The sequence below is a fragment of the Jaculus jaculus genome, chromosome 9 (assembly GCF_020740685.1).
Source record: "Jaculus jaculus isolate mJacJac1 chromosome 9, mJacJac1.mat.Y.cur, whole genome shotgun sequence".
NCBI classification, from domain to species: domain Eukaryota; kingdom Metazoa; phylum Chordata; class Mammalia; order Rodentia; family Dipodidae; genus Jaculus; species Jaculus jaculus.
The window spans coordinates 34831492-34856217 of NC_059110.1; the positions used below are offsets into that span (position 1 = coordinate 34831492).

The window sequence follows — 24726 nt, forward strand, 5'->3', positions numbered from 1 at the left end:
ATCTTCTGTCCATCGTCCATCCATCCATCCATCCATCCATCCATCCATCCATCCATCCATCCATCCAAACTATGAAAAAGTTTATGTGGATTCCTGTTGAGCATAAGCAGTCTCAGAGCTTTCTCACCTCCCCTGTTGTACAAAAGGCCCTTTTATTCATCTTTGCTTTGCTTGTACTTGTTGTAGAGTCAGTCATAGGTTGTGTGTGTGAGTCTCAGGTTTTGTTAGGGTATGGGCTGAAAAGATGGCTTAGCAGCTAAGGTGCTTACTTGCAAAGGCTAATGAGCCAAGTTTGATTCTCCAGTACCCCATGTAAGCCAGATGTACAAGGTGGTGCATGCATCTGTAGTTCATTTGCAGTGTCTAGAGGCTCTGGTGCACTCACTCTCTCAATTAAATAAATATTAAATTAAAAAAGATTATTTGCAAGGTGAGAGAGACAGAGGGAGAGGAAGGGAGAGAGAGAATGAGAATATGGGTACACTGAGGCCTCTAGCTATTGTAAATTAACTTCAGATGCATGTGCCAGCTTGTGCATCTGGCTTACATGGGTACTGCAGAATTGAACCTGGGTCCTTTGGCTTTTCAGGCAATGGTCTTATTAACTGCTAAGCCATTTCTACAGACCATGATAGACATTTTTATTTTTATTTTTTCACTGTACTTCTTGCGGTTTCCAGTACTCTACACACTCAGAGAAACGTCTCTACTTATGAACTATGAAAATGATCCCAGAAAGTATAGTCTTTTAAGTGATATTTAAAGTGTACCTGCTAGAATGTAGTCTCTTATTTGTTTAATACCCATATCACTAAATTGACAAAGTGAGAGGATTGACCATAGAAGGAAGATGGGAAATACTGTTTCTACCATAAGTTTTAAGTCTTTTAAACACTTACGTTTATGGTGGGTAAAGTCATGATCACCAGCTTTCATTAGATTATCCTGTTGGGGTGGGAATGTGAATTTGGTACAGCACTTGCCTAGCATGTTGAAGGCCTTGGGCCCAATTCCTAGCACTGAAAGAGAAGAGAGAAATTTTTTTTCCTTTATGTTTTGCATGTTTAATTTATTTTCGGGGGCGGGGGGAGGAGAGAATGGGAATATGGGCACACCAGACCCTCCTTGCCACTGCAAACAAATGCCAGATGCATGTGCCACATTGTGCATCTAGCTTTATGTGGGTGTTGGGGAATGGAATCTTGGCCAGCAGGCTTTCAAACAAGCATCTTTATCCACTGAGGCATCACGCCAGCCCTTTTTCCCTGTTTAGTGGTGTCTTACTCAAGTTGGTTAACTGTAGCATGGACTTGATTTTTTTCTTGGCAGCTTACTGAAGAAGTAAGGAAGGACAGTGAAGAGGAGAAGGTCCAGGTAATCCCAGAAGACAAAGCAGAAGGGGAAGCAGCGAAACGGGAGACCAAGGAGGTGCAGACCAATGAGCTGAAAGCAGAGAAGGTCTCTCAGAAAGCTACCAAGAAGACGAAAACTGTCCAGTGCAAAGTGACCCTCCTAGATGGTACCGAATACAGCTGTGACCTGGAGGTGAGGTGGGGAGCTGTCCTGATGGGCGTAGAACACAAGCAGTCTGCCCTCCAGTTTGTCAGTTTGTTACAGTTTCACATTTAATTAAACATCATTTCCATGACAATGGGCATTTCTTGATCCCTAGGGTAAGTAATTGTGCTCTACCATGTGTAATCACTGGTCACATAGACTTGTTTATGTCCATTAAATCAGCAGCATTTTCAGTTGCCTTTGTAAGGTGCTTTACTTGAGGAGAAATGTTTTAAGTTCATCTTTCAGAATAATAAAATTTCAGCTGGAAACTTTTTTTTGTGATAAAGAAAATGAGTATGGGTGAACCATGGCCTTTCAGCGGCTGTGAACGAATGCCAGATGTGTTCGCCCCCTTGTGGGCGCACGTGGCATTGCATGCTTGCATCACTGTTGTGTCTGGCTATATGTGGGATCTGGAGGACAGGAGTAGGAGTTCCTAGGCCTTGCAGGCAAACACCGTAACAACTAAGCCATCTCTCAGCTGGAAACTTACCCAGAGAAAGAGCTCACTTCATTCGTTTTACATAGTTAAAAAGATGCCTAAGATTGGGCTGGAGAGATGGCTTAGTGGTTAAGACATTTGCTTGCAAAGCCAAAAAACCCAGGTTTGATTCCCTAGAACCCATGTAAAGCCAGATGCACAAGGTGGCTCATGCATTTGGAGTTCATTTGCAATGGCTAGAGGCTTTGGTGTGCCCATTCTCTCTCTCTCTCTCTCTGTCTCTTAAATATGTAAATAACACATAATAATAGTAATAATAATAAGATATGTATGATTTGTAACACGGGATTCAGATTCTGATTGAAGCTGTCCTTTGAAGCACTTGGGCTTGATGCTATGTGATTGTTCTCACAGTGAGGTCACTTCACTTACAAACTGTGTTAGAGGGCTTTGAATGCACTATCTCACTTAATATTTCTAAGACTGTTGAAAGCATTGATTATTGTTGGCATTTTCTGTGTTGCAGTGGGGACTATAAAGGTTTAGACTGGTTAAAGAACTTGACCCATATTTCACCAAGAGGTGGTAGTGAAGCTAGGCTTCCGGACTGCCAGCTTGACTCTAGAACTGGTGAACTTGACCTTAGAACTGTTTTGTCTGCCACGGAGAAACTTCTTGCTCACTTTCCGTATCTATGCGCTTGAACCATAGTTTCTTATTTTTGACTATGCATCATGCTGAGTGTTTACTAACATGGATAATAAGGGCCCTTATATACCCTATCTAGGCCCGTACTTTACTGATTTTAGGTGTAATTGTTCTGCTATTTCACTTATTTTTTTAAAAAGGACTAACCAAGGAGAATTAGCAATCCTTTTCTTGGTTGGTTCTTGTTGCTGTAACAGAATTCCTCATGCTAGGTGATTTTTTTTTTTTTTTTCGAGGTAGGGTCTCATTCTAGCCCAGGCTGACCTGGAATTCACTATGGAGTCTCACAGTGTCCTCGAACTCACAGCAATCCTCCTACCTCTGCCTCCCGAGTGCTGGGATTAAAGGCATGTGCCACCACGCCTGGCCATACTAAGTGATTTTTAAACAATGGAAATTACTGATCGCCGTTCTGGATCCTGGGAGGTTTGGAGTCAAGGCAGCAGTGGGCTGGTGTCAGCAGGAGTTTCTTTCTGTTCCGAGATGGCACCTTTCTGTTACGTCCTCTTCTTGTGTTAGTTGGGCCAAAAGTGAAGGAACAGGTTCTTGGTATATTCTGGTCCTATTTGAGAAGATAAAAACATTCTCGGTAGAACTGTATTATGGTTCTTGAATGCCATACTTTGAAATGATACCTGTCACTTTAACTCACATTGTTGTTGGCCAAGTGAGTCCACTGGCCAAAGCTGAGAATGTCATAGACTAATATGACCCTTTCTCAGAAGGAGACTGTTGAGTCATTCTAGGAATATGGCTTTAAAAAGATGAGATTAAAGATTAAGGATTGGGCTGGGTACATGGTTAAGGCACTTGCCTGAGAAACCTGTGGACTTATGTTTGATCTCCAGATCCCACATAAGTCAGATACACAAAGGTGAGGCAGGCATAGGGTTGCACATGTCCACTAGGTGGCGCAAGCATCTGGAGTTGGATTGAGATGGTTGAGGCCCTGTTGTGCCAATTCTCTCTCCCTGAAAAAGAAGAAGAAAAAAAGATTAAAGATTTTTTTTTAGCTTTATGTAATTTGCCAGAATTCCTCAAGAATTTTTAAAATACAAATATCTGGACTGAGGAGATGGCCCAGTGCAATTCCCCAGTAAAGCCAGATGCACAGAATGGAGCTTGCATCTGGAGTTTGTTTGCAGTGTCAGGAGACCCTGTTGTGCCCATTTCCGCCTTCCCCCAGTACATTCTTTTTTTAGTTAAGACTTAGTCATTAATAGGCAGTAAATTTTATTACATCTTTTTTGCATCAGCTAAGGTAATTAATTACATGTTCCCAATCTGTCCATGTAGTTATTTATATTAATAGTGTCTAAAATTTAGTCACCTGAATTCCTAATGTAACTGCCACTTGACTGTGACAATTCATTTTGCGTTTTTACGTAGGTGAACATTCTTTTATTAAATTGCTTTTATTAGGATTTCTATCTGGGCTCTATTCTATCTCCATGGAGTTGTTTCCTTATTATTATTTTCTGGAACAGCTGGCATCAAAGTAGGTATTCTCACTGGAAATTAGTAGAACTTGTCTTTATTAAAACTCTAGCCAGGTGTGGTGGCACACGCCTTTAATCCCAGCACTAGGGAGGCAGAGGTAGGAGGATCATCATGAGTTCGAGGCAACCCTGAGACTACATAGTTAATTCCAGGTCAGCCTGGACCAGAGTGAGACCCTACCTCGAAAAACAAAAACAAAACGAAAACAACAACAAAAAAACTCTAGGCATTCTGTCCTTTTAGCGGAAAGATGGGTAGTTTATTTTATTAATTAAAAAAATAGTTTTTATATTCCTTCTCTCCCACTCTCATTCCACTAGGGTCCTTCCTTACCGGGGTTATTGGGACAGGTAGTTTTTTGATTGTTTAAATTATTGATTTAATTTTCTTATACTATGACCTGTTCTTTTTTCTTCCTTTCTTCCTCCCTCCCTCCCTCCCTCCCCCTCTCCCCTCCCCTCCCTTCCCCTCCTCCTCCCCTATGTGCATTCTAAGTTTAGGTTGCCTAGTTTTTAAAAAATATTTTATTTTTATTTATTTATTTGAGAGAGAGAAAGAGGGAGAGAGAGAATGAGCACACTAGGGTTTCTCTAGCCATTGCAGATGACCAGATGCATGTGTCAACTTGTACATCTGGCTTATGTGGGTCCTGGGGAATCGAACTGAGGTCCTTTGGCTTTGCAGGCAAACACTTTAGCTGCTAAGCCATCTCCCCAGCCTAGGTTGCCTAGTTTTGTTTACTTGCATTTTCTTTTCCCCACTGTATTGCTATTCTTTTAGGAATCATTTATATTTTGTAGACACAATTAACTGAAGGTATGTTTTAATCACTGTGCCTACTCCTTTCTCCTCCATCGGGCATGCGAGATGTCCGATTTCATTTTGTACTGCTATAGGACAAAGCGCAGTGAACTGGTCCTCTTCCGTGATTTTATAAGTCACAGATTCTGATAGCTGTGTTGCCCGAGGTACTTACTATGCAACGTTCAAAGCAGAAGCTCAGTCCTTACAATTAATTGCCAAGAATGAAGTTAGTTGGGTAAGCATTAGTCTTTTTTAATGAAAACATTCATTTATACAGTATCTTTTTCCTTTAATACATGACTGTTGAAAATGCCATTATAATAACAAACTTGAGAATAAGAAGTAATGAGCAAGCTTTTGTAGTGTTGTGCTCAGTGGACTTTTTTTTTTTTAATTATTTATTTATTTTATATAATTTTATATTTTTTATATATTATTTATTGGGGGAGGCAGATAGAGACAGAGAATGGGTGCACCAGGGCCTCTAGCCACCACAAACAAACTTCAGACACATATGCCACCTTGTGTATCCTGCTTTACATACATGGGTATTGGGGAATTGAACCTGGGTCCTTTGTCTTTGTAAGGAAGTGCTTTGACTGCTAAGCCATCTCATCAGCCCACGTGGACTTTTTCCTTTTAAGTTCAAAGCAAGGAGTTTATGTGATACTGTCCCACAGTAGATTTTATATACCAGCAGGCTCATGTGAGCTCTGTGAACTGACTGTATATCTGAACCCAGGACATTAGTCATTAACAACCAAATATTCCCTTTTGTGATTAATGTCTCTTTTATCAAAGTTTCTTTTCCACTGTGGTTCTCCAGTTGCTTGCTATCATTAGTCTGGGGGTACTGTACTTCCTCTTCAAGAGTGGTTGACCAGAGAGGATGACCATCCCGTGGTTAGATGCTCTCATGTTCCCTTGTGTGGTCCAGACCCCGGACAGATTGGGTGATATGCTGATGCTGCATTTTCTGTAGTCACACTGGAAATCAGCGTCTGAGTACTAGTTGAGGAAGTTTGTTGTGGAAAATGGTAGCTATTAATGGATTTCTGAGCACCCAAGGAAGGCAAAAAAAAAAAAAAAGTGGGGAATATCTGTATTTGGTTTGGGTAAACGATTTGTTTCCATCTGCCCTGTTGTCTTTCTCTCATGGCTTTCTGGCTGAGTGTAGTGATCCTTCTCCTCATGCACTTGGGTCTTGCTCATACTCAGCCTTGAGGTTCTGTGTCATGCCTATTGAAGCAGACCCAAGGAAGTGTCGTCACTAGGGCACTTACAACAGAAGAGGGATGCATGAGAAGTGTGGCCTCTGCAGGAAGTCATGAGACAATAGAATGGCCTCATTTATAGGATCCTTGTGGAATAAAGTAATGTTCTAGAAGACCTCAAATTCCAGAGAGGGCCGGAGGGAATGGATGAATATGAATATGTGCTAGAGGGCTAGGAATAATAGATCTAGCAAGGCTAAGGTGCCATTTAGATGTGGGGCACGTTGGATAGTAGTTTAACAGGTGGGGGAGGCTTTCTTCACGGCATTAGTTAGGATAAACCTTAGTGATCTTAGATACAAATTTTATATGCTCTGATTAAAGCATTAGTTAGGTTAGCCAGTTTCCTCTCTGTGTTAACTGTCAATTCTTTTGTCAACAATGTACATTTTGTTGTTGTTGTTTTGTTTTTTTGAGGTACTGTCTCACTTTATCTAGCCCAAGCTGACTTTGAACTTACTCTAGACCCTGGCTGATCTCACATTCACATTGATTCTCATGCCTCTGGCTCCTGAGAAATGGCATTAAAGGCATGTGCCACTGCACCTGACTTACTTAAGTTTCTTAGTTAATACAAAGGTTTCTATATTGATTCATTACTTTTTTAAAATCAGGAAACACATCTGGGAGATTTTTTTAAAAATATTTTATTTATTGGGAGGGGCCAGATAGAGAATGGCCACACCAGGTACTCTAGCCACTGCAAATGAACTCCAGACACATAAACCACCTGTGTGTCTGATTTACAAGGGTATTGGGGAATCAAACCTGGGTCCTTAGGCTTCAGGCAAGCACCTTAAGCACAAAGCCATCCCTCTAGCTCCTGAGAGATGTTTTGTTTGTTGTTTAATCATCACCTCTGCTACCCAGATTAGACTGCTGATGTACCTACAATACATGGAATACACATTATGTACTGAGGTTGTCTTTGGGATCTGTTTTCTTTTGAGTAAGGAGGAAAATACAGGGCAATACTACCTGGGTGGGGGGGGGGGGAGAGGGGAGAATACTACATAGATTAGCCAGATTCTCTGAAGGTGGGGTTAGATTACTGCATTTTAAAAGCATGATTTTGGTTAACTTGAAAAACATCCAGTGGATATAGTTTGCCTTTAATGCTATCTTTAGCTTACTAAGCTATAGTTTATTGTTAGGTTATGTATTCATTTTGACCCCAGACCTTTCTGTCTTTGTATTTGTTTCGGATCTTTAAATCTTTTCTTTTGTGTGTAGTACAGTGTGCGTTTGCATATGCGTAAGACCAAGAAAAGTGTTGGGTGGCTCCTCTGTCTCTCATCCTCTTGTTTCTGGAGATACAGTCTCACTGAACTGGGAGCTGACCAGTGGGACCCAGTGATTCTCTGTTTCCTGCCTCTTACAGGACAGGTTACAGGAGTGGGGGCCATGAGCAGTCGTTTCTGTGGTACTGGAGGGTTAAACTCAGGGTGAAGCAGGTCCTCATACTTGGCACGGCAGGCACTCCTACCTGCTGACATCTTCCTCGTACCAGAATTATATTTTTAAATGATTTTTTTTCCTTTTTTTCTGGGGTAGGGTCTCACTTTAACCCAAGCTGCCCTGGAACTCCTACCTCTGCCTCCCAAGTGCTGGCATTAAACACGTGCACTACCACATTCAGCTTACGGGAATTTTCTGTTTCTATTCTTTGGTATGGCAGCTTCTCCTCCATTGAGTTATCCAAATATATGACATGCTCCTCTGGAGCCAGAGCTTAAGTTGTATAGGATTTTAGGAAGTCTTCTGTGTTCTGCCATCTGATCTGGCTCCAGACCCTTGGCTGCACACTTGGTATGTTCGCACAGAGGGTTAGTGGTCAGGAGATCTGTGTTTACTTTTCTTCAGACTCTGTGTGTGACTTGAGGAAGTCACTTCCTGTCTTTTCTTCTGCTCTCAGATTGCAAAGTAAGAGTGAAAATACTTGCTTCCTCTATTTCTCGGATGGAGCTGATTTTACTAGAGTTGGTCAGTCTGTGGATTTTTTAAGTCTGAAAATAAGTCTGGAAGTTCCCAGGCCTTTAGAAGCATGAGTGAATGCACTCTGAGTGAGGGCTGCTCACATTTCCCTTTGGCATCTCAGAGCCATTCCCACGTGTTGATTTTGTCTGAGAATTGAGGGCATTGTGTTTGCCCACTCAGGAATGTCAGAACCATTTCCCCTTAGTTATGAATAAGGCTGTCAGAATGTAGGCTCTCGTTGGTGTGTCAGGATCTTCTTGCCATCCTTGTGCTGGTGTCTGGTCTCAGAAATCCGATTTGTTATCTTTACTTTCTGTTGTGCTTATGTACTTGTTGATGAGTACTTTCACCTCCCAAGTTTTGTTTTCCAGACTAGAATACTCTTACATGTTTACTAGTTAAGGAGTTTCAGGGCTGGAGAGATGGCTTAGCGGTTAAGCGCTTGCCTGTGAAGCCTAAGGACCCCGGTTCAAGGCTCGGTTCCCCAGGACCCATGTTAGCCAGATGCACAAGGGGGCGCACGCATCTGGAGTTCGTTTGCAGAGGCTGGAAGCCCTGGCGCGCCCATTCTCTCTCTCTCCCTCTATCTGTCTTTCTCTCTGTGTCTGTCGCTCTCAAATAAATAAATAAGTAAATAAAAATTAAAAAAAAGGAGTTTCAGCTGTCTGTTTGCTGCTGGAGGATATGGGAGATATGATACTCTAAATTCTTTTAAGAGAGTGATGGATTTACATATGTTAGGAAATGGGAATAATTTCTCTGGCATATCTTACATGTAGTTTAAAGTTTCAGTGACATACGGGAAAATGGAATGTCTCTGGCCATCTGTCTCTAGCTTACAAGAAGGGTTTAAGCAGGCTGTCCTTTAAGCAGGAAAGTGGTGGTCTAGTCTAGTCTAGTCCAGCATGAAGAACACAGCGTGAGTTGCAGAAGCTGTCTGGCCTGTTCCACAAGCCATGTGTCCATCGTGTGACTCCAGGTCGCCATTGGTTCTAATAGCCCCAGTGTGCTCAGCTTTCCTTTTCTCATCCCACCCCTCTTGAGTTGTCTGCCCTTTATTTCTCTGTCTTTCATGCTGTCTATCCACACGATGGCTGTCTGGCTTTTAATGTCCAGCTCACATCCACTTCAGAATGCTGTCTCTCATTTCAACTGTGTTTGTGATGTTTGTTTGATAAATTAATCATGCACTGGGCTGTGAAAGATCACTTGTACTGTTGTATTGAACAGCGACTACAAACTCTTGTATTTGGCTTTTCTTATGTTGTTGCTGATGTGGTTTTCATGTGGCTTGCTATTACCCACTGCCTCCCTGAAAAGCGTTAATGTAGGGCTTTGCGAAATCACTTCTCCTGGAAGGTAACTTCTGTTTCCTTCTACCTTCTTGTGCATTTCTTGCCCTGCTTTCCTAAGATTTATTATTTATTAATTTATTTTGTGGTAGGGTCTTGCTCTAGATCAATCAGGCTGACCTGGAATTCACTATGTAGTCTCATGGTGGCCTTGAACTCACAGAGATCCTCGTACCTTGGCCTTCCAAGTTCTGGGATTAAAGGCATGTGACCCCACACCTGGCTTTTTCCAAAAATTTCTTCTAATAGGGTCTGCATCTGTGGCCATACTACCCAGAATGTTCTCGATCCATTCAATAGTGTTTGCTTACCTATGTTGCTAAGTTTCCTTTTTAACCTCTCCAGTTATAAAGTAAATGAGGCTTATGCATGGGTACATACATATGCACACATCCACATATGCACACACACAGAATCCACTCTTTCCTTCTGCTTTTCAAATGCTTAGACATAGCAGGCTAATACTCCAAGGCCTTAATGAGTGAAAATAATTTATTCCATTTCTGTGAAGTTGTGAAACTCCGGGCACGAGTGCGATGCAGAGGCGAGTGCAGCGAGAGCTCCTCCGCGTCCACGTCCACGTCCACGGAAGCCGCACACGCTGCCTGACGGACGCTACCCTCCTTACATTTTCCTCTAACCACTTCTCCTCTTGAAAGAATGATGACACTTCACATTCTGAGCAGTCATGAAATTCTACATTTCCTTTTTCTATTTTTTCCTTTTTTGTTTCAATATATTGGGATTTTTTTTTCTTTAAGTATTAAACTTGACCTTTGAAAGTAACTTATGACTGATAATCTTGACATAATTTGAGTATAGTTGTGGCCTTTTCTCTTGGCCATTTGGCATTTAATAAGTTTTTACTTTACTTCACCCAAGGGTTGCTCGTACAACAGGAACCAGTTCTTTGGATTATTTTTCTGTTCAGGAATGAAAGCAGTACTTTAGGGTTGAGGAGTGTTAAGTTAGGATGGGATAATCTAATTTTAGAATAAAGTAAGTGCTTTGTAACCTGGGCAGTCACATTTTTCTCACTGTCTAAAATATGTAGTCATTAAAAAGTTTCAAATTCTTTTCAAGGTTTATCAAATGAAGTATAATATAAATACTATCTCATTTAACAACAATAAAATATCTTTTGTTATACCCACTGGATTCTGAATCAATTTTTTATCATTGATGCTTCATTTATACTCTCTTTTTTACACCCCCCCCCCTCCGTTTTGGAACAAATTGAAAATGTCACTGACAGATTTTATTTTCCAGCTCTCAGGAAATTATTGCCAATTCTTACCACCACCAACTCTTCCTCTTCCATACTTTACCCGTTCCCTCCACGTGTGACTGGGCTGGGATTTGAGAATCCTGCCTTAACCTGTGGACGATGTTTATCTCACAAATCTGCAGCTGGGGCCATTCTTTTCATCCAGTTATTCCCCTGGAGGCTGTACATGCTCTATGTGCCCCGCACAGACGTGGACAGCATTTATTACTGGTTTTTGTACTCTTACAATAGCATGCTAACATTTGAACTTGGTAGAGATTCAGTGCAGCATAATGTTGTAGTCTATAAAATGCAGTGGATAACTCAGAAAAAGCATCCTGCAAGATGGCCATATGATTAAAGCATCAATAAATGACCTGACTACTATTTTATTTTATTTGTTCTGAGGTATGTTCTCACTCTAGCCCAGGCTGACCTGGAATTCAGTATATATTCTTTTCTTTAAAAATATTTTTATTTATTTATTTGACAGAGAAAGAGAGAGAAATAGACAGAGAGAATGGGCACGCCAGGGCTTCTAGCCACTGCTAACAAACTCCAGACACATGTGCCCCCTTGTGCATATGGCTAACATGGGTCCTTAGGGAACCGAACCTGGGTACTTTGGCTTTGTAGGCAAAGGCCTCAACCACTAAGCCATTCCTCCAGCCCTTCAGTATGTATTCTCAGGCTGGCCTCTCCAAACTCACTGCATTCTCCTACCTCAGACTCCCCAGTGCTGGGATGAAAGGTGTGTACCACCATGCCCAGCAAGTCTGCTATTTTAATAGTTATTTAGTTAAACTTTGCAACAGAGTTATATGGAAACTCTAACTTGTGTTAGAAAAATTCTGATGAGAATTTGTTTTGACTCATTATGAAGAGACAAGTCTTGTAAACAGTCTCCATTCTGCCTAGTGTTACAATTGGCTCCCCTGACTCCCAGGATTCACTATGTAGTCTCAAGGTGGCCTCAAACTCACTGCATTCCTCCTACTTCTGCCTCCCAAATGCTGGGATTAAAGGCGTTCAGCACCATGCCTGGCTATGTGTGACATCTTAACCTGGTGTTGTACACCAGTTATTTGCTGGGAGAGGAAACCTATTCGTTGTGTTCATTGATGTCTCCCTCTGTCTGTCAGCAACAGTTTAAAGTGAATCAAATAGCAATGCTACAATAAGCTATTTTCTATAGCATAGAAAATCTGTCTGAATCAAATGTCAAAATTTATTCCAGGCAAGTAGATTATAGAGAATGTGCTAGTTTACAGAAACTGCTTTTGCTTTTGGGAAAAAAAAAAACCAAAAAACATTAATTCCTTTCTCCCTTCATCCATTTTCTATCTTCCTTCTTCCCCTTCTTCCTTCCTCCTGTATGTATGTGAAGGAGGGGGAAAGGAGAGAAGAAAGGGAGAGAAAGGGGGGGGGTGGGAGAGAGGAAAAAGAGAGGGGAAAGAATATCTTATGTAGCTGGCTAGCCTTGAATAACTTGTTATGTAGCCAAAGATCTTGAATGTCAGATCTTCCTGCCTCTACTTCCCAAGTGTTAGGATTACAGGTGTGTGTTACCATGGTAAATCATTGAGAAAAGTTGATAAAAAGAATGTGGATTTTCATTTCTCAGAAATTATATTTTGGGGGACTAGGGTGATAGCTCGCTGAGTAAAGTGTTCTGTAAGCCTGAGGACCCAAGTAAGGATCCTCAGCAGCCGAGTAGACTCCAGCCCGGTGGCGAGCACTGTAACTTCAGTGATCGGCAGGAGACTCTGCAGTCTTGCTGGCTGGCTTGGATAGCTGAATCTGCACTCTCTTGAGTTCAGTGAGACAGACTCAGTTTCCCATCAGATGGATAGTGATAGAAGACACCTGATATTAACCTTTGGCCTTCATGTACGCCCCTACACAGGTACACCTACATGCATGCTACATGTACATACACATGCAAACATTTAAATATATATTACTTACTTGAGAGCGAGGCAGAGAGAAGATGAGAATGGGCATGCCAGGGCCCCTAGCTACTGCAAACAAACTCCAGATACATGTACCACCTTGTGTATTTGGCTTATGTGGGTCCTGGGGAATCAAACCTGGGTCCTTGGCCTTTACAGGCAAGTACCTTAACCACTGAGCCTTCTCTTCAGCCCCACATGCAGACTTTTCTTTTACATTTTTAAAACCTGTTAGGATATTGATTTTCCTTAATGGGGCTATAAAATATTTAAGAACATGGAATGTTAAGGAATTTATATATATATATATTTTTTTATTTTGAGGTAGGGTCTTGCTGTAGCCCAGGTTGACCTGTAATTCACTCTGTAGTTTCAGGGTGGCCTTGAACTCATGACAGTCCTCCTACCTACTTCCTTCTCTCTCTCTCTCTCTCTCACACACACACACATACACACACACACACACACACACAAACCCAGTAGCAGCTAACTTAATACATTTTTTACTTGGAAATGCTGAAATAGTAAAGTCAAGCAAAAATTTAGGGTTAAAACGATAGTATTTATAAGGAAATGGAAAGATATGTTAAGGAAAGATAGGTTTAGGGAAGGTGTATTAAGATATTCTGATCTATAAACAAGGATGTATTAATGATCCTATGTATTGTAAACTTAAGTTTCGCTTTTCCTGGCTAGTATTGTTATTTCTGGGCCAAGCTTGCTTCTCTTGGCTGGCTTTAACTAGGCGTATCCCCATCTCACTATGGTCCTCCTACCTCAGCCTTCCCAGTGTTGGGATTAAAGGTGTATGCCACCCTACCAAGCTGGTTGTGACAGTTCTATGAGTATTTCTTTTGATGTTGTTGGTGACTTTCTTGATGCTTTTCAGAAGTTTTTATTCTCTTATTTCTTGTAGGTGTCTAGATAACCCATTTGGTTTTGCATGTGTGTTTAATTGGGTAGAGGTCAGTCCTAGCAAATGAAGTAAATCCTAGGAAATTCTAGCTTATTTAAAAGATGTTATTTTTTTCCCTGCAAATATGGTTAGTCTTGGGGATATGAGGGGATTGGTTCCAAGTGGCCCCATAGGTAGCACACAGCCTCACATCTCCTGTATCAGGTGGCATGGTGTTCGTGTGCATAGAGCCTGTGCCCCTCCTCTCCCGTGTCCCTTGATTACCTCTAGATCACTGAAAGTTGTACTGAAATGTAAATGTTATGTGAATAGCTGTTACACTGTGTTGTTTTGGGAATAATGACAAGGGAAAAAGTCTGTGCATACATGTTCATATAGATGCCCCCCACTTTTTGGTTTCTCAAGGCAGGGTCTTGCTGTAGCCCAGGCTAACCTGGAATTCAATATGTAGCCTTGAACTCATAGCAATCCTCTTACCTCTGCCTCCCAAGTGCTGTGATTAAAGGCATGTGCCACCATGCCTGGCTACAGATGCCATTTTTAACTTTCATTTTATTTTATTGGGGAGGGGGGAGTGGGCGTACAAGGCCTTTAGCCACTGTAAAGGAACTCCAGATACACGTGCCACCACAAAAAAACCTGTGTTCTTTGGCTTCACAGGTAAAATGCCTTAACTGCTAAGCCATTTCTCCAGCCCATTTTAAACTTTTTATTGACAGCTTCCATAACCATAAACAATAAATCACAATAATCCTTGCCCCCATTCACCCCCCTCAAATCCACATTCCATCAAGTTCCCTCCCCCTTTCAATTATTGTTTCTTACATTTTCCTTGAGTATTTGCTATATGTGGTTGCTGGATGCAACCTATGGATAGAGGGGTGATTATAATAGAGACCATCTCTTCTGACCCCTGGTCACAATCTGTGTAGTAAAGAGGAGAAGATGCTCTTTTAAGTCCCAGTTTGGATTTTAAACTCAGTTTTTTTCCTGATTTTCATGCTTTTGCCACTTAAACCTCCTTATTACTAGTTCCATGGTTTATGATGATCCCTTTGTAATATTATAGTAAATTTTTTCTTTCTTTCTTTTTTTTTTTTTTTTTTTTTAGAGGCAGGGTCTTGCTCTAGCCCAGGCTGACCTGGAATTCACTGTATAGATAAAAAATGTTTTGTGTTTCTTTTTCTTCTTCGGAGACCACAGTTTCTGGTATCACAAATCTGATTAAGTGCAGGGCATGCTGAGTCACAGCTGCGAGGTGGAGAGAGGCTGGGCGGTTAGCCCTTAGGGTCAGGGAATACCTGCTAGTGAGGTGACCTGTCAGGGGGAGTGCCGCAAGGCCATACTCACATGAACACTTCTAGGGGACTAGAGAGATGGTTCAGTGGTTAAATGCACTTGCTTGTAAAGCCTGATGGCCTGGGTTCAGTTCTTCAGTACCCATGTAAAGTGGCATGTATCTAAGAGTTTGTTTGCAGTGACAGAAGGCCCTTACTCTTTCTGTAATAGTAAAGAAAAAAAATTTTTAAAAAAAACAGGTTTTAAGTGAAAAGTTAAGTAATTAATATATATCATCTTGGCTTTGTATCTGGGTCCTTGAAAGGGATGAAACACTCCCTTGGATGTTAACTCACCAGACAAAAAACTGCAACCCTGGGGAGTCGAGGTTTCAGGCAGATAGTCTTTCTCGGTAACAGGGGTTCTGTCTGCTGACCTTGTTCCCAATTCTGCTTCATGGTCACATCTTGTTTAATCTTTTTGAATATTCAGGGGAGGAGAAGTTTGAGGATGATTAGGCTCTTCTGTATGATTGCATGTGATGTATGAGTGGTGGATACATGTTATTAGACACTTATTGAAACCCAGGAAACTGACTCCAAGAGGGAACCTTGGACTCCAGGCACCAGCTCATCAGTTGTAACGGTTGTACTCCACTGCGTGCTCTGTGGGGCAGTGTGTATATATACTTGACTCAGGTTTGCTGTGAACCTAAAACAGCTCCAAAAATAGTCTGTTTTTTTTAAGATACAGAAGTCTAGGAGCCATTTCAGAGGATTCTGCCTCTGTGGGTCTAATGCTGGGCTTGAGCGTATGTACAGTCAGTGTGGGGGTTTGAGTGTGAATGCATGTCCCCCATAGCCTGAGGTATTTTTGACTTATCTTGCATCTTAAGTCTCTAGCAGCCTTCTGGAGGTGTGTCCACTGGGGCGGATCTTAAGTCCAGCCCTAAGGTGTGTAAAGAGCAGATTGCTCTGTGGCTGCTTGGTGGTGTCTCTCTGTGTGGATCTGTGGAAGTGAGCCAGCTTCCTCTGCCATTGTTGCAGTATTGGTGTTAGTATTGGTTTTCGAAGCATGGACAATGCAGGGAAGCTGGTCATGTAGTGCACATGGTTCGAGGAATGTGAAGCAGGAGTAGGTCCCCGTGCAGAGGCCCAGCCCAGTAAGACCATTGTATGAAGATAAACCAGTTCTGGAAGCCACTGCTGAGATTCGGAATGGGAAACAGGGTTGAAGTCCCTGAGAGTCAAAGTAAGGCCGTTAGGTGGAGCTTTGAGGATGAATGATGGTTTGTGGTATACATCCAAAGATGTTTTGGATATACCAGGACTGTGGAATGGCTGCGACTGAGCACTATTGGTTCAGGATGAACGTTTTCCTGTGCTGCTCAGCCTGGCTGGAGGGGTGGGATTGGCTTCCAGAGACTTTCGTCACTGGTTACAGGTGAATGGCAGAAGTAGGATGTATATATGAATGAGAGAGAGAGAGAGAATGAATGATTGAATGAATGTGGGCATGCTAGGGCCCTCAACCACTGCAAACAAACTCTAGACACATGTACCATCTTGTGCATCTGGCTTATGTGGGGAATCAAATGGGTCCTTTGGTTTTGCAGGCAAGTGCTTTAACCACTCAACAATCTCTCCAGCCTTTCTTGAACTCTTTTATTTTATTTTATTTTATTTTTTTTATTCGTTTATTTATTTGAGAGCAACAGACACAGAGAGAAAGACAGATAGAGGGAGAGAGAGAGAATGGGTGCGCCAGAGCTTCCAGCCTCTGCAAACGAACTCCAGATGCGTGTGCCCCCTTGTGCATCTGGCTAACGTGGGACCTGGAGAACCGAGCCTCGAACCGGGGTCCTTAGGCTTCACAGGCAAGCGCTTAACCGCTAAGCCATCTTTCCAGCCCAGAACTCTTATTTTTAAGGTATTATTATTTGCAAGGAGAGAGGGAGTAGGGAGAATATCAATGGGAATGGGTACTCCAGGCTCTCTTGCACCTGTAAACAGAACTCAAGATACATAACTGTGTGCATCTGGCTTTACATGGGTAATGGGGTTTCAAACCATGGCCATTAAGTTTTGCAAGCAGCTGTCTTTAACCAGTGAGCCATCTCTCTAATCCTTCAATTCTTGAGAATATGCAAGTTCTAATGTCTCAGATAAATTTCCAATATTGTTCTTAAAATTTGTCTATAATTTTATGATTTGGAAAGGCTTTAAATGTAAAAACTTACTTATTCATGTTGACTTTGTTATTTAAAAAAATTTGCTTGCACCTAAAATTAAACTTCCAACTAGTAGTTTGACAAATAAGAACAAAAAGCCTCAAGATTTAAAGATAGCTGGGTGTGGTGGTACAGGCCTTTAATCCCAGCACTCAAGAGGCAGAAGTAGGAGGATCGCCGTGAGTTTGAGGCCACCCTGAGACGACATAGTGAATTTCAGGTCAGCCTGAGCTATAGGGAGACCCTGCCCTGGAAAACCAAAATAATTAGTTAGTTAAAAAATAATGAAAAAATAAAAATAAATAAAGACAAATACGCTTTACCTTGAAAGGTTGAATCAAACAATCCTTTGGTCCAAAGACATCCTCTTATTGGTGAGCCAGAAGAAACATGGGACAAAACCAGTTGAATTACAAAGAAGCAGAATATGAAAGATGAATGAATTCCACTACCAAATAGACTCTAGAAGCATAGTTGGGTTTTGCACTTGAGAAATTATCAAGAGCCCGTTTGTTAGAGCAACAATTTGCTAGTTTGATTCTTCCTTATGTATGCTACGATAGTAATCCACTAAACTTTGATTACCCAAAGACGATGTTGTAGTTAACTTCTTGTTGCTGGGACAAAACACCCAACCAAAAATAGCTTATGGGAGGAATGTATTTATTTCAGTTCACAGTCTAAAGGGGGAACTTCGTGATGGCAGGAGTAGGGGAGGGGAGGTGGCATGAGCAGAGGCTGGATATCACTTCTGCCATAGCAGGGAGAAACAACAGCAGGAGAGTGAGTCAAGACTAATGCTGGCTGGCAAGCTAGTGGTTAATAAACCTTAAGGTTTGCCCCTAGCAAAATACTTCCTCTGGTAAGGCTCCTCCCAGCTGGGGAGCAAGCATTCAAACACATCTGTCTTTGGGGGACAGCTGATTTAAATCACCACAGAGGGCATGTGAGGCATGTCTGTAGAGCCAGGCTTTATGGATGACTGACCACCTACCTGTCCAGCATTATGGAAATGAAGTCCCCTGAGTGTCCCTAAGCAAGCTGTGCTTTAATAGGCGATTCTGTGTCCTGAAAATTGTTGAAAACCCCTTGGGTACAAGAAGGAAAAACTATAACCACCTTAGTTATAGATCAAAGATTGAAGTTTAAAGCTGTATTTTTTTAAAAATAGCATATTTGTTAAACAGATTGTAGTTTTGTTAATGCTGGCAGAATGATTGCAATATAGAATATATAGAAGGTATAATATGTAATATGTTCTACCTTGTTTGTACTCACTTCTGTGATTTGAATATGACATGTTCTCCACAAGCTCCTCTTTTTTTAAATTTATGAGAGAATATGAATGGCCATGCTGGGGCCTCTAGCCACTGCAAACGCAAGGACAACCTTGTGCATCTGGCTTACATGGGTCTTGAGGAATTGAACTTGAGTCCTTTGGCTGTGCAGGCAAGCACCTCAGCTGCTAAGCCATCTCTCCAGCCCCACAAGCTCCTGTTTTTGCGTGCCTGTTTCCTGACTGGTTCTGTTGTTTACAGGGGCTGTGGAATCTTTGGGAGATAGGACCTGGGGAAGATAGGCCATGAGGACCAGGCATTTGAGAATTATTAGCTGGGCCACTTCCTGCAATACTCTAGTTCTTGGTCTATCAAGATGCGAATAGTTGCTACGACATGTTTATATTGCCATTAACTCTACAATGCCTTGTCCGTCATGTTTCATGGACCAAAACCTACTGAAACACTGAGCCAAAGTAAATCTTTCCTGCCTTAAGTGTTGGATATTTTAGTCATGGTGACGGAAAAATAACTAACGTACATGCTCAGTTGCTTATGAGATGAACTGCGTGTTCAGTTAAGAATTCTGAAAATCATGCAGAGTAGTGTAGACAAGTACTCCATCTGGATACTGTATTCAATCTGGAATGGACTTGGACTCATTGTGCTTTTGAAATAGAATCTTAAAACTTCTAAGACAGGCAACTATCTTGGTCCTTGAGAAGGTAATTCAGGTGTGCTTGTGATTTTCTGCACAGTGAGCCTTTATGTGTCCAGCCACACTAGGGTTTCTTTTAAATACTTCAGAGTACACTGCGGGGTGGGGGGCGGGATTCTTGTGATTTAGGTCTGGTGTTGCCTTTTATTTAACTACAGCCTTTCTTAAAATTTCCTAGTACTTGAAACTACTTTGAGTAGCATTTAATGTCACTAACATCCATTATACTATGAATCTGCCCAATATTCCACCATAATCCCTTAAATCTTGTGGAATGGGAAAGAAATAGGAGAACTTTAATGAGCTCTGAGAAAAATTTCTTTTAAAATGATTTTTAAGGGACTGGAGAGATGGCTAATTGGTTAAGCTGCTTGCCTGTAAAGCCAAAGGAGCCAGGTCGATTCCCCAGTACCCAGGTAAAGCCAGCTGCACAAGGTGGCACATGTGTTTGCATGCAGGAGGCATGAGGCCCTTGCACACCCATACTCACTCTCTGTCTCAATATCTTTCTCAAATAAAATTATTTTTAAAATGATTTTTAAGAAACCTGTATGTGTCACAGCATCTATGTGTGTGTGTATTACTCCTGAATAATAAAAATTAATCCTGAAGGGGTCTTTTAAACTACTCATAAAGATACGTGTGTGTGTGTGTGTTAGATATTTTATATACTTACATGCCTGCATATATGTCTATATGTTTCGCATATAATGCATACTTTCCTGTTTTGAGCAGTTGAAAAACTTTTTCAAACTTACATGAACAGGGAAACATTGTAGAAAATTTTTTTTTCTGTATATGACTGTTTTGAACACATCGGTCCAGGTTTCTTTTTTGCTAGGTCTTGAATAAACTTTGAAAACCAGCATGCTGACTCTTAAAACAATCTGATAACTGGCGGTCTTAGACTGAGTGCTGTCTTTGCTCTTGCATATGGTTTTAGTTGATTTCCTCCATCCCATCCTAACAATATATCACTTGTGTTTGCTCTCTGCATACCTTTCTTTCTTGGCCTTTTCTGTTTGCATCGTGTGGTGTAGTGCGAGTGTCCTATGCATAGCTCTGGGGCTGTGATGTTTGGATTGCATTGTGTACTTCCCATCACTGCTTTCTTGGCACACAATAACGCAGTGTGAGGAACCTACATGGAGACAGTGATGGTGTTTTATAAAGTGCCAGTGGTGTGTGGCGTCCTCTGCAATCTGCTTGGTAAGCAGTTAGAGAAATTCCTCCAAGTTGAGAGGCCTCCAGAAATGTCATATTTTGGCTTCAGTAATGAATGCCACGAATAACAGCAGAGACACAGGGGACTTTCCTCAGTGTCTCAAATTCCAGCCTACCCTCCTTTTGTTGGTTTGCTGTGGATATCTTTGGCTTTTTAAGAGAAGCTTCGTATAAGTTTCCTAATGTTTTAATCTTCCATTTTCTAAAATCCATCTAAATTAATCTTTCTTTGTCTGTATCTTGGAAGATAGCTCAGCAGTTAAAGGAGTTTGCTTGCAAAAGCTTCATGCCTTGGTTCAGTTCCACAGCTGAAGGGCCATTCATTTGCATCAACAAGAGACCCTGGTGTTTGTACACACACAAATAAATAAAAATTAACAAAACAAAACATTTGGTTGATGCCTAGACAATAAACCTTAAAGCCCCCCCCCCCTTTTTAACCCTCCCCTAGCTCATTGATTTACACTGCAAGGCAGTGATACAAGTTAGATGAACAAGGAGAGGCATATGAGAACAATAGTTTACTAAACTTGTTGGCATTTGATATGGAAAGTAAATTTTCTCTTTTGAAATGTGCTTGGCAAGTTTTATGAATAATGTGTGTGTGTGTGTGTGTGTTGAACTTGTGCCACAGCATGTGTGTGGAAGTGAGAGGTGTTTGTCTTCCACCTTGTTTGAGCCAGGATCTCGGGTTCACTGCTGTGAATTCCAGGCTAACTGCTTCATGGGCTTCCAGGGATTTTTTTCATGTCTCGGACTCCCATTTTGCCATAAGTGTGCTGGGATTACAGCACACCTGTGTGCTATTGTGTCCATCTTTATTTGGGTTCTTGGGGTTCACCGCCACGTCATCATACTTGTGCAGCAAATGCTGTTGCTCACAGAGTCATTTCTCTAGGCCGGGTACATGGCGTTGATTGACTGGTGGATGTAGCACTACATTATTAAGTAAATTGACAGTTTATACTGCAAAGGTTCTGCTATACAAATAGGTACAGAGCAAAGGAATGTTTCAAATAGCAGTTGGATATAGCAGTGAAAATAATGTCTTAGTGAAGGAATGTGTAAAGCCTGTATAAACCTGGGCATGATCTGTTCTTCATTCTCTAGTTTTCAAAAATTATTTGGAAATGCAGTTGTTTACTAAAGAAGGGCTTATAAAGGCTTGTGGTTGACTTTTGCCTCAAATCTTAATGCCACTATGTGTTTACTCTAGTTCCTTGAATGTCTATTGTATGGTTCTCCATGAATGAAAGTCCAGGAGATCATGTATGACTGCTAGCCAAAAGGCCTGAATTCTAGACTCAACTCTGCCAATTATATGGCTGATTTTAATGCTATGAGTCATTAGTGATTACCTTTAATGATATCTGTCCAGTTGATACCTTTTGGCATACTTGTTAGGTAATTACTCAGTGAGGTGCTGTTTTAAGAGGCACTGGCATAAGATATGTGTTTTCTTAAAGAACCCAGCCCCTGAAATTCATATCAGGAGGAGTAGAATACAATAGTAAATGACAAAGACATGAAACAAAGTTTTCAAGGCTGAGTCTGGGACACTGAAATGTAGGAGGGGCTGGGAGATAGCTCAGCAGTTGGCAAAGCCAGCAGTCTGGATTCAGCTCCCCAGCGCCCATGGGAAGCCAGCAGCTCAGAGTGTTACATGTCTGGACTTTGCAGCCCTAGTGTTCCTTCCTGCATCCCCCAAAATAATGCTATTTTAAAAAGTAATATAGGAAAGGAAAACTTGGATTTGTGTAGAAACAGAGTTTTGAAATTGGAAAATAAAGATGAGGACTGAAGAAATGGCTTAGCTGTTAAAGTGTTTGTCTGCAAAGCCAAAGGATCCAGGTTCAGTTCCCCAGGAACCACATAAGCTGGTGGCACATGTGTCTGGAGTTTGTTTACAGTGGCTGAAGGTCCTGATGTGGCCATTCTCTTTCTCTCTCAAATGAATAAAATAAATTTTAAAAAAGTAATAAGGGTGAAAAGAAAGGATTTAAGGCTACATCTTGACAAATCACTAGTTTTTTTTTTTAATTTTTAAATCTGAGGTACTATTCCCATACTGCTATTATAGCTCATGAACTAGCTGTTTATAGTGGTGTTTTTGTTGTAAAGCAAAATGTATTATTTCACTTGGTTAACAAATGTGTTTGTAGTCCTTTCATGCAACAGAACTCAAGTTGTTTACTAGAAAGTGAAAGTGATGGTTATGCATGCCAGTAACCCTAGCAGCATCTATAGCCTATAATCCCAGCACTCAGGAGGCTGAGGAAGGAGAATAATCAGTTTGAAGCCAGCCTGGGCTACAAAGCAAAACCCTGGTTCAAAAGGCAAGGCATGTCTGGTTATAAGTACAAAGTACTTACATTTATTGATATTCCAGATAAGAATTCGATTCCTTTAAAAGAAATTCAGAAAACCAGACTGGAAATTTAGGTCAGTTAGACACTATATAAGTTTTCTCACTTGTTAATTGAGGTTGATTAAATAACTGAAACTTTTGAGTCATAGTTAACATGAGTTATTTTTAGAGCAATTCAAAAAGGTCTCATGATTTCAGTAGCCCTTTAATGAATCCATGAAATATGTTAAGAATTTTATTAAATACTTTATTCCTAATTAAATGCTTTGGTCACCATCTTTAGTTGGCAGTTAGTTAAGGCCTTTTTTTAAAAAAAATTGTATCTGTTTGATTTCTCTCTCTGCAAGTTGAATATAAATTTCCTGGAACCATTTATTTTTTTTAAGTTTTTGTTCATTTTTATTTATTTATTTGAGAGCGATAAAGAGGCAGAGAGAGAGAGAGAGAATGGTCATGCCAGGTCCTCCAGCCACTGCAAACAAACTCCAGATGTGTGCGCCCCCTTCTGCATCTGACTAACATGGGTCCTGGGGAGTCAAGCCTTGAACCGGGGTCCTTAGGCTTCACAGGCAAACGCTTAGCCACTAAGCCATCTCTCCAGCCCTCCTGGAACCATTTGTATCTTACCACGTTTCCCCTGTGTAGCCATAGGAACTGACATCAGCAAGGAGCTGGGTCTGTATGTGAGTCTTTTAGCTTGGCAAACCCCACAGTCATCTGAGGGTGGACAGTGTGACCAGTTATATTGAATGGCCTGGTTTCTGTATCTTACTGTATCCTCCAATATGGGTGCGTTGGGACCTTCAGCTGCTGTGAATGAACTCCAGATGTGCGTACCACCTTGTGGCTCTTGTGTGACATTGCACACTTGTGTCACTGTGCATCTGGCTACATGGGGCCTCCAGATTTGACCATGAGTTCTTAGGCTTCGTAGGCAAGTGCCTTAACAGCTAAGCCCTCTCTCCAGCCTTCCAATATCTTTTGAACAGGAATGGACTCTGACTTTATAAACACTCAAAGTAAAAGTTAAGTACTCTTAAATATGTAAATTTCCCACCTCTCAAGGAAACATTTCCTTATTTAAGATTCACATCATATGTCATCATGGTAAAACTGACTTAAATATAGTTGCCAATTCCATCCTTAGGGTTCTCATAGCACTTGGTATATTTCAAGATGTGCCTCTGTTATATTTTGTCTTTCTTGCCAGACCTAGGGTTCAGAGAGGAAATGCTAAGTAGAGCTGAGGTAGTGTCTGTAGTCAGGACTTCCTCAGCATTAAAATGTGTATGTACTGGAGAGATAGCTTAGTGGTTCAGGTGCTTGCCTGTAAAGCCTAAGGACCCAGGTTTGATTCCCCAGAACCCATGTAAGCCAGATGCACAAGATGGTACTTGCATCTGGAGTAGTTTGCAATAGCTAGAGGCCCTAGTGTACTCATTCTCTCTCATTCTCTCAAATAATTGATTGATAAATAAAATATCTGTGTCTTAGAGAGCAGTGAAAGACTAGGCGAGGCACAGTCTGAGCATCAAGAGCATGTTTTGATGCTTCCTAGGTGGAAGTGGGAGAAGAGCTGGGGTCAGGATTCTGCTGTGGTTGACCAGGGCACTTTGGCGCATCCTGTCTCTTGATTCTTATGGAGAGCTTTAAGGTAGTTATTACTTCTGGTTTACAAGTTAGGAGACTGAGGTGGTTTTCTCCTTGTCACACTTGTCTAGTAATAGAAGATGCTTATGAAATGTTGAATGCTGTAGAGGAACTGGGTGTGACCCACCTCAAAAAACAAAACAATAACCCCCCCAAAAAAGCAAAACCCCCAACATTGATGTTAAGTGATGTTAAGTGGTGTTAGAATGCTTTTTTCTTTTTGAATTGA

The 24726-nt window shown here is 41.3% G+C and overlaps 1 protein-coding gene across 22 annotated transcripts in view; it reads left to right on the plus strand.

Annotated features, from left to right (window-relative positions):
• Epb41l2 (erythrocyte membrane protein band 4.1 like 2) overlaps positions 1–24726 on the plus strand; it is a 205447-nt gene that overhangs the window by 101494 nt on the left and 79227 nt on the right. For all 22 annotated transcript variants that reach the window (XM_045159023.1, XM_045159025.1, XM_045159024.1 and 19 more), the window contains exon 3: positions 1330–1545. In XM_045159023.1, the coding sequence (XP_045014958.1) occupies positions 1330–1545 (216 nt within the window). The remainder of the gene's footprint in view (positions 1–1329; positions 1546–24726) is intronic.